Source organism: Eschrichtius robustus, chromosome 3, assembly GCF_028021215.1.
Source record: "Eschrichtius robustus isolate mEscRob2 chromosome 3, mEscRob2.pri, whole genome shotgun sequence".
NCBI lineage: Eukaryota > Metazoa > Chordata > Mammalia > Artiodactyla > Eschrichtiidae > Eschrichtius > Eschrichtius robustus.
Genome location: NC_090826.1, coordinates 12,977,728 through 12,995,866, shown reverse-complemented (window position 1 = coordinate 12,995,866; position 18,139 = coordinate 12,977,728). Strand labels below are relative to the sequence as shown.

General features: G+C 56.2%; 1 protein-coding gene across 7 annotated transcripts in view; it reads right to left on the bottom strand.

Annotated features, from left to right (window-relative positions):
• Positions 1–18,139, bottom strand: part of CROCC (ciliary rootlet coiled-coil, rootletin) — a 48,186-nt gene that overhangs the window by 20,587 nt on the left and 9,460 nt on the right. For 3 of the 7 annotated variants that reach the window (XM_068538997.1, XM_068538998.1, XM_068538995.1), the window contains exons 4-20: positions 15,359–15,544; positions 15,177–15,260; positions 15,040–15,101; positions 14,778–14,943; positions 14,093–14,199; positions 11,120–11,356; positions 10,583–10,679; positions 9,810–9,893; positions 9,127–9,360; positions 8,326–8,525; positions 6,383–6,565; positions 4,830–4,974; positions 4,011–4,157; positions 3,402–3,632; positions 2,475–2,668; positions 2,075–2,202; positions 818–987 (exon numbers count right to left, since the gene is read on the bottom strand). In XM_068538997.1, coding sequence (XP_068395098.1) covers positions 818–987; positions 2,075–2,202; positions 2,475–2,668; positions 3,402–3,632; positions 4,011–4,157; positions 4,830–4,974; positions 6,383–6,565; positions 8,326–8,525; positions 9,127–9,360; positions 9,810–9,893; positions 10,583–10,679; positions 11,120–11,356; positions 14,093–14,199; positions 14,778–14,943; positions 15,040–15,101; positions 15,177–15,260; positions 15,359–15,544 — 2,655 coding nt within the window. Of the gene's footprint in view, positions 1–817; positions 988–2,074; positions 2,203–2,474; positions 2,669–3,401; positions 3,633–4,010; positions 4,158–4,829; positions 4,975–6,382; positions 6,566–8,325; positions 8,526–9,126; positions 9,361–9,809; positions 9,894–10,582; positions 10,680–11,119; positions 11,357–14,092; positions 14,200–14,777; positions 14,944–15,039; positions 15,102–15,176; positions 15,261–15,358; positions 15,909–18,139 lie in introns of those variants that run through there. The other 4 variants (XM_068538994.1, XM_068538993.1, XM_068538999.1 and 1 more) reach the window with 4 other exon arrangements.

Sequence of the window (18,139 nt, the reverse complement as noted above, 5' to 3'; positions counted from 1 at the left end):
TCTCTATGTTAAGCTCTTTGTAAGGATCATCTCACCTCATCCTCATAAATTATACCATCATTATCCCCATCGTTAAGATGGGGAAATGGGGGACTTCCCTGGTGGTCCAGTGGCTAAGACCCCGCCGCTCCCAATGCAGGGGGCCTGGGTTCGATCCCTGGTCAGGGAACTAGATCCCACATGCCACAACTAAAGATTCCGCATGCTGCAAATCAAAAAAAAAAAAAAAAAAAAGATCCCGCATGCGGCAACGAAGATCCCGCATGCCGCAGCTAAAACCCGGTGCAGCCAAATAAATAAATAAAAATTTTTTTTTTTTAAATAGGGAAATGAAGGCACAGAGACCTTAGGTAACATAACCAGCATTTGGCCAAGATCAGGTTGAAACTCAGGAAATGTAACTCCAGAGCCAGTGTTCTTAGGTACTTCTGTTCTGTCTTTTGGTGACCTGGCCCCTCGCCTTTCTATGTGCTCTGGTCCCCCGAGTGATCTTTCATATGCAAGCTGCACTTCTTAGCAAATTAAAGTGCTTTCCGACTCTACATTAGATCAGCATTTTCCAAATATGGTTGTGGACTCCCTGCACCAGGATCACCAGGGCTGGACTAGATTGGGGCCTGGGAATCTGCATGTTTGATAAGGAGTGGTCCCCGATGGATCCTCCCAGCTGCCCCCAGAGCCTCTGAAACAGAGATGAAGTTCCATTTCACTGATGCAGAGTGAGAAGGATGACTCGCCTGAGGTCACAGAGGAGACAGAGACAGTGGTTCAGAGCCCTCCCCCACCCCACCGCCTGCCCCAACCCAGCTGCCTGAACCTTCTCTCGCTGGAGTCGCTGTAAGTCCTCCTCGTGGGCTGCCCGCTGCTCCCGCAGAGAGGCCTGGGCCTCCCGCTCAGCCTGCACCAACTTCTGGGCCATCAGTTCCTTGTCCAGAGCGACCTTCTCCTCTGTAGTTGTTATCTGCTGCCGCAAGCCCGCCAACTCCCCTGCACAGAAGGGATGGAAAGGAGAAACAAGCTTGGGTCGGACCCTCCCAGTGGGCCAACAGACTCAGGCCAGGTGAGCTAAGTGGGCAAAATCCCAGAGGGGAGAGGGCCCACCGGTATCTAGCTGATACCTAGAGAACGTTCTTGCCCTCTCTGGGCCTCCGTTTCCCCATCAACTGCATGGGCCCAGTGGCCCTGTCCCCCTCCCTACCTACCTGGAATGGCATCTAAAGGATGAAGTGACTGATGAGGAGGGCCCCCCAAATGGAGAGGACAGCAAAAACACGAGAACCCCCATCACTGATTGAGTGCTTACCACGGGCAGGCACCTGGCTGAGCACAACACAGCTTCACATCACACACCTACGTAGCTTATCCCCAATTTACAGATGAGGAAACGGAGGCTCAGAGGAGACAGGCAACCTCCCAAGGCTGCACAGCTTTCCATAAGGCATCACCTTTAATGACTGACTGCCATAAGCATACTTGCTGGACTGTCAGCACTAATGTGACCGGGGGAGGGTGCACCCCACAGGGGACAATCTAAAAACTATCCTCGGGGTTGGAAGTCCACCAGAGACTGTCAGCATTTCCCTTCCTGGTTCTGTCTGGCTCACGTGGACATGGACGAAAAACTTAACTTTCGCGGCCCAAGCAGGTGCTTAGTAAATGTTTGTTCAGCAAGAAAAACCTCTGAGTTCAGAGACTGGGCGGGAATGAGAGTCGTCAGAAAAGCAGCTGATGATGGCTCCGCGGAGACGCAGAACTCTCTAAGCGCCCTGATGACGGTAGACAGCAGCCACCGTTGGCTGCGGAGCCAGGCACTGTGCCAAGGCCATGCTTCTCTCACCTCATCCTGGCAAAGCCTCAGAAGGTGGGCCTCATCACCTCTAACTGTCAGATGAGGAACCCGTGGCCCAGAGAGGGAAGGGGCTGGCTTGGGAAAGTGGCTGGATTGGAAGCCAGGTCAGCCGCACCCCAAAGCCAGTGATCCCAACTTCGGTGAGACCCCAGAACTAGAAAGGTTACAGCTCCAGCTCCGGGCTGGAGCCCGGGGTTCCCCACCCCTCACCCCTGGCCCCCCTACCGGTCAGGGTCTCCTTGGCCAGCAGTAGGGCCTGCCCATCCGCTTCCAGCTGCTCCCGCCGGGCCTCAAGCTGCGCCAGCTGCCGCTGCACCTCAAACAGGCTGCTCTCCAGGGCTTCCTTCTCCAAGCTGCAGCACGCACGATCCCTGAGGCCCAGGGACCCAGCATCCCGGGCCCCAGGACACTGTGAATCCCAGGGCGTGGCCAGCCATGGGCCAGGTGCCAGCCTACCTGCCCAGCCGTGCCCACGCTCCCCGGGGAAGCCTGAGCCCCGGCTAAGATGAGCTGGTGACCTGGCTCCTAAGCAACTGCCCCTGAGGGCCAGTGCTGGGACGTGGCTGGTCACGGGGTGGCTCCGCCAGACCCCCCAGGGTGGGCTGGGCAGAGCTCAAGGCCTTACCGCAGGCGTGTGGCCTCCTCCGACAGGGTCCGGCCCTCGCGCTCGGCTGCTGCCAGCTGCACCGCCAGGCCGGCCCGCTCCTTGGCCAGCGCCTCCTTCTCCCGGGCCGTCCGCTCCAACGCCTCCGTCTGCCGCTGCATCTCCCGCTGGGCCTGCTCCAGCTCCTGCTCCCGCCCGCTCAGCTGCCGGGAGAGCTGGCCCCCACCAGGCACCGTGAGCACCACCCCCAGAATCCCCCAACCCTGGGCCCGACCCGGCCCTGGCAGGCAGGAGACCAGGTTCAAGCCCAGGTTGTACCCTGACGTGCTGTGTGAACCTGGACAAATCACAGCCTTCTCTGGACCTGCAGTGCACGCACATGCAAACATAAGGGTCATCACTTAGTTTGCGTAGCAACCAAACACTTCCTGCACCCCAAAATGTCCAGAGAAGCTGAATGTATAAAACAAACCAAAGGAGAGCGGCTCTGCAGGCCTCAGAAAGGGAACCTAGAGCCTGGTTCCCTGCGCCGCGTGGTCTGTTCCCTAGAGGCCCCTCCCAGGAAGCCAGGCCCTCCAGGACAGACACCTAAGGTCCCTTCCAGCTATGATTTCCCAACAAGTCTAAGATTCCAATTCTAAAATTCGCTACCAATTATCATATCATTACTCTTTACTGAGTGGTGATTCATTTCTGTAAGTGCTTACGCCGTATACTCTTCAGAACAACGCTTTGTGATACGAACTATTAGCCCCACGTTACAGGTGGGGCCACTGAGGCATGCGGAGGTCGGGTAGCTTGCTCAAGGCCCCCAGCTGGCAGAGGTGGGGCTGGATTTCAGCCGGGAAGCGGGCTCCTGAGCCTGTGACGTCCCCCAGGACAGAATGCAAAAGGCCGGGAGCCTAGAACCCCTTCCCCACCTGCTCCCCAGAGCCCACACACACCCACCTGGGCCAGGCGCTCCTGCAGCCGGCAGCGCTCCTGGTGCAAGTCAGGGAGCTGGCGCTCCAGGACCTCGCGGGCCTGCTCTGCCGCCCGCAGGGAGCCCTCCAGGCCCTGCCGCTCCGCCTCCTGCTCCAGCCGCAGCTGCACCAGCTGTTCCTGCCCCTCCCGCGCGGAGGCGGCCGCCTGCTCCACCTGCCGCTGCCGGCCCAGCAGGGCTGCCTTTTCCTCTTCTAGCTGGGGGGCCAGGTGGGAGTGAGTGACCGGATGAGCCCAGGCCCTCATGGGCCGAAGAGGTCCCACCTAGGACCAAGGATGCCTTCTCCACCCACCTATCACAGCCAGCCCGTGGGAGGCTCCCTGGGGGTAAGGGGCAGTGCCCTAGGGCATGCGGACCCTGGGGAGGAGGGGAAGGAAGGGCCCATGGAGCTTCTTTTCTCTCAGACCATGAGAGAGAAGACACACAGACAGAAGGAACAACAAGACAGAGGGACAGAGGTGTACAGGGAGCTGTCGGGGTGTAGGCCTAGGCTGGGCCTGGGGGTGCATCCGCGGGGTCTCTGAGCGGGCAGGACAGATGGGCGAGGCAGGAGGGCCTGCTGGCACACAACGTACCTGGGCGACAAGGCAGTTCAGACCCAGCTTGTCCTGGGCAAGACTCTCGTTCAGGGCGCTCAGCTTGGATAAGGAGTCCCGCAGAGAGGCCTCCTCGGCCCTCAGCTTGGTCATGGAGAGCTCAAGCTCCACGCGGCCAGCCTCAGCCTGCAGGGTCGGGACCAGGGCGGCCAGAGACGGTCAGGCGGGGAGAGATGGAGAGAGATGGGAAAAGATGTGCAGAGACATGGAAAGATAAGGAGAGATGGGGAGAAAGGCAGAGAGATGAGAGAGGCAGGAGGTGGGGAGGTGGCGAGAAGAGGCACGGAGAGACAGGGCCCCCAGAGACAGGGCAGGGGACACGAGGAGGGAGATAGAACATGAGACAGAAAAACAATCCCTGCAGACGCCCTGCTGCCCACGCTGCTGCGCACCCAGAGCCGTGCAAGGCCCAGTGAAGCGGCTCCCACTGTGGGGCGCGGCCAGAGGCCAGAGGGCGCCCCAGAGTGGGGTCTAGGGTGGCCTCGCTCAGGGCCCAGACCACAGACAGCAGGGCAGGCACCGACCAAGAACTGTGCCCCCAACCCTCACAGACCCCAGGACCTGTGTCCAGAGATGGGACTGGATGACCTGAGCTGCAGGTCCTGCCCCAGAAGCATCTGGAAAAGCAGGGATATGACCAGTCCTAAAGGTCAGTTCACTTATGGCTGGGATCAGAGGTCAGTGTGTGGCCAGGGTCAGAGGTGAGCCTGAAATAGGGGTCAGTCTGTGGCCAGAGTGAGAAGGCCTGGGGCCTAGGGTAGAGGTGGGTTTGTGGCGGTGTGGCAAACGGGGACCCACCTTGGTCAGCGCCTCGGCCACCTCGGCCTTCTCAGCCTGCAGCATGTCCCGCTGCAGCGTGGTACAGCTCAGCGCCTCCCTCACCTCCACCAGCTCCTTCGCCAGCCCTGAGCGCTTCACTTCCAGCTGCTCTAGTTGTCTATGACTGTGGGACAGAGGGTGGGGGGTGCCCCATGTCACTCCCCTGCCCTGAGTCTCCCACAGCCAGACATGCTGGAGCAGCCAGGGGCCAGGCCCAAGGCAGGAGCCTCACCCACAAGGACAGCCAAGCCCACTGTTGGACCTCAGTTTTCACATCTGCAAAATGGGGTAACGCTCGCCTCGTGACGTTGTGAAAAGGATATGTGTCCTGGGACTTCCCTGGTGGCACAGTGGTTAAGAATCCGCCTGCCAATGCAGGGGACACAAGTTCGACCCCTGGTCCGGGAAGATCCCTCATGTCACAGAGCAACTAAGCCCGCGAGCCACAACTACTGAGCCCATGCATCGCAACTACTGAGCCTGCGTGCTCCAACTACTGAAGCCCGTGTGCCTAGAGCCCGTGCTCCGCAACAAGAGAAGCCACCACAATGAGAAGCCCAGGCACCGCAATGAACAGTAGCCCCCGCTCGCCGCAACTAGAGAAAGCCCACGCACAGCAACGAAGACCGAACGCAGCCAAAAATAAATAAAACTTAAAAAAAAAAAAAAAAAAAGGATATGTGTCCTTATTGTACCTGACATACCTCTCCAAGGGCCTTTGGAAACAAGGATAATGTCCACTGCCACAATGTACTAAACATCACTGTTACTAATGCCTCAGAGAAATAAATAGTGAAGTGGTTAAGAGGTTAACTCTGAAGCTCCAATGACTGGGTTCAAATCCTGGCTCTTCCACTAACTAGCTGTGTGACCTTGGGCAAGTTACATAACCTCTCTGTGCCTCAGTTTCACCATCCATCTCATCCAAATGGAGATAATAATAGCTCCTACAGCACAGAGTTATCATGAAGGTTAAATAAGAGAATCTAAGTGCTTAAAATGGTGCCTGGTACTTAGTAATATAAGTACTGATGTTATTGTTATAACTTTAAATTTAAAAAATATTAATGTTATATTAATATTATTGTTAATTAACTTAATGAACAATAATACTAATGCTATATAGTTAATATAACTACTGTAATATTAGTGTTTTTTGTTTTGTTTCGTTTTTTGGCTGCGCTGCGAGGCATGTGGGATCTTAGTTCCCCAACCAGGGATTGAACCCACGCCCCCTGCAGTGGAAGCGCGGAGCCTTAACTACTGGACCGCCAGGCAAGTCCAGTTGTTGTTATCCTCATCCACACTCTACCTCCTACCAGTTCTCTGATCTCAGGTAAATGACTAAACCTCCCTGAATCTCAGTTTCCTGAAATGGGTCTGGTTAGAAGACCCTATAGCAGAGGGGTGCCATGAGGATCCTCGAGACGGTAGAAGGCCCAAGACACAGTCAGTACTCCCTAGCCCCCAGGGACAGTCGGGAGCCCCATGGCCCATCAAGCGGCCCTGGCAGGGAGCCAGAAGCTACTCACCTGCGCTCGAGCTCCCTGCGTGTCCATGCGCTGTCCTGGGCTGTGTCCTCCCGCTCTTCCTCCAGCTGGTCCCGCTGGCGCCGCAGCTCCTCCTGGGCCGCATGCAGCTTCTCCCGCTCCTGCCGTAGCTCCTCAGCCTGCTGCTGGGCCACCTGCAGGCTGTGGGCTAGGCTGTCCTTCTCCCTGCAGGACAAGGGGAGGGGGAACTGAAGGGGATGCAGAGGCCACTCCCACCGGGGAAGACGGCCGTGCTGCTGTCCTAGCCAGGAGCCACATCCTCCCATCCTCCGAGGCCCCGGCCTCTAGAAAGCCTTCCTGCCCCTAAGCATGGCCCACTCATTTCATCCACGTCTTCCTGGAGCTGACTCTTCCCGGCATAGGGCACTCAGCTTTCCTTCTCCCCCAGCCAGCCCACTTGGAGGCCCAGTGGAATGGATGGAGGCACTGGCATTATCTCCAACTACCCCACCAGGTGAAGATGCCAGGCTAGGTTCCTGAGACATGTGGGCAATTTTGCTGCTAGCTCTGCTAGCCCACATGGCCAGGAAATGCCCCCTACAGCACCCTACGCCCCTCAATTCTGGGAGGCCCAGTAGAGCTGGGTCTGTCCCGATCCCACAACTGCCTGCTGTCCAGGCCAGCAGCACATGGTAGCCAGGGCAGGGGAGGGAGGAGGCTCCTTCCAAGGCAGGGGTTTCTAGCTCAGGCTTAGGGCTGATCGCTATCATATCCTCCACTGCCGCCACCCTTCGCTCAAAGTGGCAACCTGTAAATATTGATATATTAGATACGAAGGCTGGTGGTAGGTGGGAAAAAATATTCGACATGGGCTTCCCTGGTGGTGCAGTGGTTAAGAATCCACCTGCCAATGCAGGGGACACAGGTTCGAGCCCTGGTCCAGGAAGATCCCACGTGCCTCGGAGCAACTAAGCCCGTGCGCCACAACTACTGAGCCCGCGTGCCACAACTACTGAAGCCTGCGCACCTAGAGCCCATGCTCCGCAACAAGCCACCACAATGAGAAGCCCACGCACCACAACAAAGACCCAACACAGCCAAAAATAAATAACTAAAATTTTCAAAAAAAATAAAAGGGTGGGGGTCAAACTCTATCCAAGTTTAAAAAAAAAAAAAGCATTCGACATGAAATTAAGAAAAATAGTAGAATGCAAAATGAGGTGTTCGCTGGGAATGCAACTACATAAAAAGCCCCTTTCCTTCCAAGGCATGGGAAGCAGTGGTTTTGCTGTCAGATGGACCTGAATCCCAATTCCTACCCCAGCCACGTCGCTGTGTGACCTTGGACAAGTCTCTCAACCTCGGGGCAGTAACAGTTGTGAACTGCATGAGTTTGATGGGAAGACTAATTGAGATAATACACAGGAAGCACTTGGCAATAAGCCTAGCACATAGTAGGTATACTGGAAAGGTTTGCAAACCGACTGTCAGGAAACACAACTGGAAGCAAAGCCAGTGCATTAAGAGGGGTTAGGATGAGCAGGGGAAGCTGTGAGGAGGTCCCATCTTTTTATTTCCCCTCCATTTTTCAAACTTTTTATTACGTGGTTACATTTACAAAGAGAAAAAACAAAAAACAAGCACCAAAAAAATCAAAAACAACCAGGCAGCTAAGAGTGGATAATTTCTTGTCTCCAAAATCTCCAAGAGACAGAGTCGAGAATAACAGTGTCAATATAGCTCTTGGAGATGATGGAAATGTTTTATAGTCATATATCCTACTTATTAGCTCTTGAAATGTGGCTAATGCAACTGAGGGACCGAATTTTTACTTTTGTAAATGTTTACTTAATTTACATTTGAACAGACACATGCGGCTAGTTATGACCATATTAGTGCAAATCCGCATGTTCACAGGCTCTGGCTGGCGTTAGGCCCAGACGTTGACTTATTCTCTGGGCTCCCCACCTCTGACCTCCCGGCACCTGTTCAGGAGGTCGACGGCACTGCGCAGGCGCTGGGCCTCGCGCTGCCCATCCTCCTGGGCCTGGGCAGCCCGGTCGGTCTTATCCCGAAGACGCTGCAGCTGCTCCTCAAGGGCACGGCGCTCACCCTCGCTGTCACTAAGCTGCTTCCGCAGGGTGCCCAGGAGGTCCTGACTGGCCTCATAGCGCCCCCGAATGTCCTGTGGCATGGGAATCACTGAGTGTAGGGGAGCCCTGCGAAGCTCCCTCCCCGCTCTCCGCACACCAGCCTATGCTGCGGCCTAGGCCTGGGTCCAGGCCTGGGGCAGGAGAGTGGAGCTAAGCCCCCAGACTCAGTTTCCACTCCCCTGCATCGTGCCCTCACCACCCTTCTGAGACCTCTGCAAGGGCTCTGAGCCTCCATCTCCCTGGGGTCCCAGGCAACCTAAGTCCCCAGGACACCAGACAAACCGCCAAGCACACTCCTTCCCCTCCCCCACTTCTGACCACTCCCCCCACCCCAAACACACACCAAGGCTCTCTGGCTCTGTGTGGGAACCCCATCTCCCTTCCTATACCAGGACTCTTACTCCATCCCGGGCTCCGCCCCCAGCAGCTCAAGCCCCTCCCACTCTAGACTCAGATTCCTCCAGTGGTCTCAGCCACCTCCATGGGTCCTGACTCAGTTGCCGTTTCTCAAGGCTCTGACTCTACCCTGAATGCTCAGGCTCCTCCCCTAAGACCCTGGCTCCGACCAAGGTTGCCCAAGCCCCTCCCCGCTGGACTCGAGCTCCACCCCAGGACACTCAGGCCCCTTCCTACCTGGACCTGCAGCTGACGCTTGTGCAGAGCGGAGTGAATCAGGGCTAGTGTGGAGGAGTCCGAGCAGGCAGGGGATGGGCCTCGGCGGGGGGAACGGCCACGGCCGGGCGAGGAGCGCCTCGGTGGGGACGGGGTCCGGGCCCCCGAGAGCCCCCGCAGGCTGCCGTCCGATGCGGCCGCTGTACGCTCAGAGCCACTTAACTGGACGCCGCTCTCCATGTCTGACAGGACGGCCTGAGGGTGGGTTAGGGAGGCAGAAGGAGGAGGGGAGCTGCGGTGTTAGTTGGGCCAAGAAGCTTCGGGAGGCAGTGGGGCCACCAGGGTCCTCATGTCTAGCTTCATGCCTAACTCTGCAGCACTTTCTCACCTCCGCTAGCTCACAGCCCTCAGCCCACCAGGTAAGGCCTCCCATTTACTGGGGAGACATGATTCAGCGTTTCTCACAGATGGGCAGGGAACATGCAGTGCCTCCTCTCCAACGGGGAACTCCCCCGGGGTGGGGGGCAGGGGGTGGCAGAGTTTGGGCGGAGCTAGCAGGGGTGTTAAACAGCAGCCTAGGTTTCCAGGGCCCCCAACCACTTGCAGTTCAGCTCAAGGCCACCAGGGGACGTGGTGGCCCAGGACTGCCTTGCCTTGCCCTGCCCAGGGCTCCCACCCCTTCTGGCCTCTCCCGGCTCCCGGACCTGTGCCAGGTCCCTCAGGGTCTGCTGCAGCCCCTCTCCATCCTCCGTCTCCAGGGCCGCCTGCTCCTGGAGCCGCAGGGATTCCTACAGTGGTGTTGGGGAGACAGGCAAAGAGCAGTCAGGGTCTCTACCCTAGTCAGAAACCCCACCTTCGTCTCCCTCCCCGGACTATCACCAATCAGCTGGCCTCGAAGGCCATGCCCAGGGGCCAGCAGCTCAGTAGACCCCACAGCGGCCCCAGTGCCCTCACTGAACAGACCAGGCCCAGAGAGGGGTGGTGTCCTGCCCCAGGTCACACAGCCTATTGGAGGAGAGCTGGACATAGAACCCAGGCCAGACCCCACACAGAAGGATGACCAACCCAGGCAGTACCCTTGAGAGGGGTCCCTCTGGTGGGGAGGCAGCTGAGTTCCAAAAGAAAGAGCCCTGGGCTAGCAGGGCACAGGCATGAGTTCAAGTCCTGACTCCCCAGCTTAATGGCTCTGAGACTCTGGACAAGTATTTCTCCTCGGGCCTCAGGTTCCTCATCTGTATAATGGGGATCATGCTACAGAACTGCTGAGAGGATGAAATGGGATAAAGGAGGTGAATGTGCTTACCACTAAAGCTGGCACCCACTAGGTGCTCACACTAAACTGGCACACACTAGGTGCTCAATTAATGAGGGGGTGAAACTGAGTCTGAGTGGGATGCTTGGGGTTGGCCCAAGCAACCCAGCCCTCAGCCTGTGTCCATGGATCTGGTCGGTGCCCCAGCCCCGCCCTGCATCTCACCAGGGCCTCAAGCTTCTCAGTGAGGGCCTTGTTGAGCCGCTCCTTTTCCAGATTCTGGTTCTGAAGGCGCTCGACTGTCAGGGCCAGCTCAGTCACTCTGGAGATAGGGGAGCAACACAGGTGAATGGGAGACCCACCCAGCTTCTGCTCAAACCCACCAGCTCTGTGTCCTTCATGTTTCCCCAAACCTGAGGCAGGGACCCTAGGATTCGCCTCCCTTGCCATGTGACCCGAAGTCACTCTCCTTTCTCATCTCTAAATGAGAATGAGGTGGCCACCCGCTTTATCTCACGGGAAAACACTGTGGGACTTGTCTAGGTCTCAGGAGCAGAGGCTGAACTGCTCGTGATGTGCCCTGGGCAAGAGCCCTCTGAACCTCCGTCTACCCCCTCTGCCAAACGGGGTGCCTGGGGAGACTAGCTGAACTCACACAGGGGAAGGGCTCGTCCCTGTTAAACAGACGCCCTCTCCTCCCCGTATCTCCGGGCATACACTCTGTGGGGAGGTCTGCCTCGCGTGGTGCCTCCGGGCGCCCACCTGGCACTGAGGTCAGCCTTGTCCAGGTTGCTTTGCACCTGCAGCTGGGCCAGGTCCTTCTCCTGGAGCACCTTGTTCCGCAGCTGCTCCTCCAGCTGGGCCTGCAGCAGGGCCTGCTTCTCCAGGGCCGCCTCGGCCCGGCTCTCGGCCAGCCGCAGGCCTGTGCTCAGCCCCAGGCCCACCTCCTGGACAGCCCGTGAGGTCCGGGCCAGCTCCCCTCCCAGCTGCAGCAGGTCCCTGGTGGAGAGAACACAGGATGGGGAAGGGATGGGGGGGTGGGCTCCCAAGTGTAAATTAAAACTACAGCGGGATGCCATTTGTCGCTATCAGACTGGGGACAAAAAGTCACATAATGCACAGTGTAGGTGAGGCTGCGGGAAAACAGGCTCTCCCTACACTCCTGGTGTGAGGGTGAGTGTAACCACACAGAGGGCAATTAGAAGAACTCTGAAAATTATAAATGGATAGGTTCTATGACCCACTGACTCCATCACTCAGAACTTATCCTACAGATATGCCCCAACGCAAGGAAAATGACCTGTGTATAAGGGGATCCACTGCAGCCTTGCTCATGTAAGAAATACTGGTGGCAACCTAAATATCTATCGAAAGGGAGCTGCTATCGCCTTTTCTTTTTTCTTTTGGCCACCGCGTGGCTTGCAGGATCTCAGTTCCCAGACCAGGAATTGAACACGGGCCATGGCAGTGAAAGCCTGGAATCCTAACCACTAGGCCACCAGGTAACTCGGCAGGGAGCTGCTATTAAAAAAATCATGATACATCCCTTCAATGGAATACTTTGGAGCCAAGAAAAACTAATGGGGAAGCTCTTTAGAGCCTGATGTGGAACCACTTCCCAGCTATAACTATTGGGTGAACAAAGCATCTTCGAGAACTGCAAAAAGGGAATTCCCTGGTGGTCCAGTGGGTAGGACTCTGCGTTTCCAATGCAAGGAGCATGGGTTCAGTCCCTGGTTGGGGAACTCCCACAAGCTGCGTGGTGTGCACCCCCAAAAAAAAAAGAACTGCAAAGATGAAATTCTCCCAAGAGTGTATAAAAGAAAAGTGGGGGCTGGGGGGGAAATGTACAATCTGCTGTATTTGCTTGTATCAAATGAGCCTGAGTGTCTGGGTCAGAAGCGGCAGGAAGAGTTTTCACCATACACCCTTTTGAAATTTGAACCTTGTGCATGTGTGAGTTATTCAAAAGCAAGATGTTAACATTTTAAATGCTAATTAAAAATTACGTATTTTAAATATATCAAATAGGTTAAATCCTCCCCTTTCCTGAATGAACTGTACCACTGGGTACCTAACAGTAAGAAGAGGAAGTGCCTTATTATAGAAGAATTCCAGTTAATACATGAAGAAGTGACAGAATGAGACAATCACGATTTTGCAACCTCTGACCAATGTCTGGACCTTGGCATTGAGCGTCAAGGGCTGCTAACGCACAGACAGAGGCTCCTGATGGCAGAGTACACATGGCGCTTATGAAGAAGTCTTGTCAAAACAAAACAAAGCAAAACACAACAATCCGAACCTGAATCTGATCAAGCCTTAAATCCAACATCCAATTTACAGGGGACAAAGGTGTAAAGGACACCACAGAATCCAGACTGTGGGAATCTCTAACGACAACTGTCCCGGTTTCCTGAACAAATAAAAGAGACTTAGAAGACAAATCAACCAATCACACTTTGTGAACATCTATGGATCCTGATTCAAACAATTTTAAAGACAAAAAGTGAAGAAACACCATCTGTGACACTGATGAGTCAACTGGAAATTTGGATACTGAGAGAATAGTAGATGATCTCAATAAAAGATCATCGCTCAAACAAATGTTTAAGGCACAAAAGGAAACAAATTGGTCTGCCTGCCTCTAGGCTCGCCCCTCTGCAGCCTCACCTGCCCAAAGATCAAGCAGGACCAAGTCCCCTGCGGCAGGAGGCCTTTGAGGCTCTTTTCCAACCTGACCTCCTTTCGCTTGCCTTTTGCTTCAACCCCACTGGCTGCCATTTTCTCGCACCTCCAAGCCTTTGCTCCTGCTGTTCCCTCTGCCTGGGGTGCCCTCAGCTCTGCCAGTTAAAACCCCACCCATCCCTTGGGGTCAGAGCAAATTCCACCTCCTCAATGAAGCATTTTTCTGACCTCCCCACCCCTCCCAGTTCTCTGAGCATCCAGGACATCCTTTCTGTTCCACTTTCACGTCACTGACCACTCACTTCCTCAGTCTAGAAGTTGCAAGTTCCTTTTTTAAAAAATTAAATTTAATTTAATTTAATTTTTTGCCATGCCACACGGCTTGTGGGATCTTAGTTCCCCCACCAGGGATTGAACCCTGGCCCTTGGCAGTGAAAGTGTGGAGTCCTAACCACTGGACTGCCAGGGAATTCCCTACAGGTTGCGAGGTCCTTGGTAGCAGAAGCTGAATATCATAGTAGATTAAAAGCAGGAACTGCAAATCCTGATTCAGCCACTTACTTACTGCTGTGTGACCTTGGGAAGGTCACTCTACCTCTCTGAGCCTCAGTGTCCTCATCTGTAAAATGGGGATCATTCCAGTTCCTACCTCACAGGGACACTGTGGATATGAGATGAAATAAAATGTACAAAGAGCCTAGCTCAGAGCAAACACCTAGTAAACGTTTACTATTTACTGGTAATGACTAGGAAACGGTAAATTTAGTAAATACCAAATAGTATTTAGTATTTAACCTTAGTCATTTGGTCATAAATAGCCAATTTAGCAAGTACATTAAGTAAATACTAAGTGACTGCCATGATCTTGGTAAGAGTTAATTATTACTAGTTGCCTCTGCATCTCCGTAGGGCCCTGCACACAGTAGGTGTTTTGGGTCGGACTGAAGTTCAACTGAGTTGCGTTGAATTCAGTGTGAAAAGCAGGGTTGTCTCCCGGCTGCTGCAGCGTCTCCCCGAGCCGCCCCTCCGCCGGCCAGGCCTCCTCACCTCTCGGTGGACATCTTCACCTCGCTGATCAGCCGTCGGGCCCCCACAGCCTGCCTCCACAGGAGAAGCAGGCGGCTGTGCTCGTGGCTGAAGTAGGCGTTGAAAGACTGGAGGGCAGAGGGGCTGAGTGAGGGGCTGGAGAGGGGGCCGGCCCACTTCCTGCCCCAGCTCTGACCACCCCAGAGGCACCGTCGCCCGGGGGCGGGGGGGGGTGGGTCTCCCAGTGGGCCGGCTCTGGGCCCGCATACAGGGCTGTGTCGGAGCTGTACGGTCACCAGCTCAAGCCTCCCACTGGCTAAGGGAGCTGGATTTCAAAGCCTCCACGGACTGCAAGCAGCAGCGAGGAAGGGCAGAAAGCGCCGGGCATCTAGGTTTGCATCCCAGCTGCCAGCCAGCTGCATGATTGGGCAGCTATTCAACCTCTCTTTAGAAGGAGGATGATGGCACTTTCCACATATGGTCACTATGAGGAACAGAGGAGAAATCGCCCGCCTGGCACTGGCACGTGGTATGTGCTAATCAAGGCTATTATTATGACAACCATTTACCTCTACTAAAGGGCTCACCTGACCAGCAGGGCCCTCCCTCCCCCTCCCCTCCCTCCCCCTCCCCCTCCCCTCCCCCACAGGCCATTCCCCTCGGGTCAGGGTGGAGCCTCGGCCCTGCTGGCCTCCCCGGTGCCCACCTCTCCCTCGCGCCTCCACGCTGCCTCCCGCTGCTCCAGCTCCTGGCGGCTGCGTGTCCAGTCGCTGGTCACCTTGCGAATGTCCTCACTCAGAGCCTGGTTGGCCGAGTTCGCCTGGTCCAGCTGCTCTCGGAGCATAGCGTTCACCTGGGCCAGGCTGGCGCTTCTGGGTGGGGGAAAAGGGACCAGTGGGTGCGTGGCCGGAGAGGACAGCCCTGCCAGCTATCCCCCAGCCCTGCCAGCTATCCCCACTGTGTCCCACCTCTGCTGCTCCTCCTCCAGGCGGATGAGGGCGCTCTCTAGGTCATGGCTGTGCTCTGTGTCCTGGGTGGGAGAAGCGGGGGCATCAGGCTGGGCACGTGGAGGGAAGCGTCTGCCCTGCCCCAGCCCGGCACCAACCCTCAGCCGCCGCTGCTCCAGCTCCGTGGCTCTCTCCAGCAGCTGCTCCTCCATCTCCGAGGTCTTCTTCTTGTACTGGAGAATCTGGGGATGGGTGGGGAGTGGCCGGTTAGCCCCAGGGGCATGGGGGCCGGGCCAAGTGAGCGCAAGGGTGGGCAGGAGCAGGAATGGGTGGCCCTGACCTTGGCCTGCAGCCGCTGCACGAGCTGGGCCTGCCGCTGCTGGCCCTCCTGGTAGGCCTGCAGCTTGCGCCGGTAGGAGGCCTGCTCCTCCTGCAGCTGCCTCCGCAGCTCCACGCTCTGCCGTGCCAGCCCCCTGGGCTCCTGTGTTTCCAGCTCCCCAGACTCCAGCCGCACAGCCTGCTCCAGCTGCAGGGAAGGGCCCTGGGTGAGAGTCCTGGGCCCACCCCCGGGAAGGCAGTCACAGGCCTCTGCAGGGGGCGCCAGGTTGGACCTGGACCCACAATGCCTTGCAGGCACGTGTGGGCAATCCCAGGATGCAATGCACGTGTGCACGGGTAATGCAGCTGTGCATGGACACACAGACTGGGCAAGCACGGACACACAGACTGGGTGTGCATGGACACATGCATGTGGGCCCACAAACGTATGCATGCAAAACACAAAGATGCACCTGGGGTAAACCTTAAAGGCCCTGGGTACACCGTGAGCCTCTCCTCCAAGACACCCAACCCCCTGTGGTGGATAATTATTGGATTCATGCCCTTGTCTCCCCACCCCCACCCTAAGTGAGCTCGGGAAAGCCTCGATTTTGTTCCCCATTGTATTTTAGAACAGTGGCAGTAGCAATGTTAATGAATTAACAGCATGAGCACACGTGAATACATTCACAGGCATCAATACACATATGCATATCTGAGCTTAGAGACATGCACGCACATAACACACACAGGCCACCTAAAACACCCCCAGGGTGACACAGATGAACTCACCCCGCCCCCACTCCCCACATACACAGCACTCAGGTTTGTAAGAGGTGCGCACATGTGTTCTAACATAAGGTGTGGTTTATTAACGCCCTCTCGCCCCAGCCTAGCCTTGGGCTCCCTCCTCTCCCTCGCCTCATGGGAAGCCTCTGCGGTCACCGCCCTTCCCCTACCCACAGGCAGCTTGCAGCCCCTTCATCATCAGACCCTGGGGGCAGAGGCAGGATGCCTGCCGGCTCTGACTGCCTCGCTAGCCTGGAACCCCCTTACACCCTTAGGTACCCGCTGGTCCCAGGGGGCCCCTGAGCCTCCTCCAGCTGTTTGGAAAGGGAGGAGGGAGGAGGCCACTGAGGACAAGCAGGACCAACAGAGGAGCGACAGTGCCCAGGGAGAACCAACAGCACGAGAGCCCAGCCCAGTGCCTGGCCTGCAAAAGCCCGGGCAGGGTATTCACACGCCCACCCACGTTGGGTCCCAGGGAAGCCAACGGCAAGGGCAACTACTCTCCCCCACGCTAGTAACGGGGCCAGGCCAGGTCAGCCCCCCAGGCCTGTGTTAAGCAGTATGGCAGGAGAGGCCCAGTGAGTCACCAAACTGAGTCATCTCCAGCCCTACTCCCACCCTGTTGCAGCAAATATAGAAATGAAATTTTCCCTCCCCTGAGAACAAGGAGAATAAAGGGAACAGTGAACAGGCTAGAGAAGAAACATAACCTGGCCTGAAAGAGTCAATCACTCCTTGTTTTACTTTAACTGTCACTAATTTGTAGTAATTTGACAAAGCTAACCTCACTCCCTGACACTATGTAATTTACATTCAGCACCTATCACACCTAGTTCTGCGAGTTACATCCCCTGCCTCTCAATCCCTAACCTTACTTTGTCCCGGCACTTAACATTCGATAACAAATCACCCCCTATAGTTTTTGCATTTCAGAAACAAGGTCGCCGGCTGATAAACCAGAGGCAAACGGACGAGGCAAACGGACGCAATTACCAGACCGCCGGACCCCAATTACTGGGCGACCTGAGGCCAGCTATGACTGTTTTGAAATAATGCAAAGGAAAGGAAGAATGCAAGACCTTCACTACTCTGATCCTTATCACATACCCCGGACTGCGAGCCCCACATATAAAATCTTCCCTGATTCCCAAGGAGCGGGGGCACAGTTCTTGAGGCGCTAGCCTGCTGTGTCTTGCCTTCGGCCTGGCAGAAAAATAAAGCCATCTCTCTCCTCCTCCAAAATCCCTGTCTCCGTATTTCTGTTCGGCCTCGGTGCACAGGGAAGCCGATATTCGGCAAAACCACGCCCACCCCCGGGGACAGCGCCGGGCAGGGTGACTGTGCCCACGGAGGCTGCTTGGGGGCTTCAGCTTACGTTGGGGGGGATCCGGTCTGAGAGTAGAGGAGAAGGCAATGTGCAGGGGGTCTCCGCCTGGAGGGTGTGCTGCAGGCCCGTGGCCAGTATCTGCGCAAAGTCCACCTAAGTCAGGTGATGGGCAGAGCATCCACATCTGCATGTGGTGACGGTGGCACCGAGATGCTGTGAGTGTGTTGTGCATGGATGCGGGCGCTTCCTTAGGTGTGGGTGGGGTGCATCTTGTCATCTGTCTCCATGTGGGACCCTGTGTGTCTCTGGGTCTGGGCCTTCACAGGGACCGGGTGAGGTGGCGGCTGCAGTCCAAGGTCTACGTTGTGCTGCGGGCGATGGGTACATCTTCGTGTGCACCTATGTGTCCATGTGTCTGTATGACTGTGTGCACAGTCACAAGTGGGCGGACCTGGGGAGCGAAGCTGGGCTCTGCACGCGTCTGTGCACTTGTGTGTACCTTTGTCTGGCTGCAGGTGTCCAGAAGCTGTGAGACAATGTTGTGTTGTCTGCGGTGCGGGTGTGCCGGATATACCACGGTGTGTGACTGTGCCTGTGGGTCGGATTGTGCGCTGTCTGGGCAGCTTCTGTGAATCTGAGTGTCTCCCCGAGGTGGGTTTGTGTTGGTGTGTGGGGAGGGTCTGATTG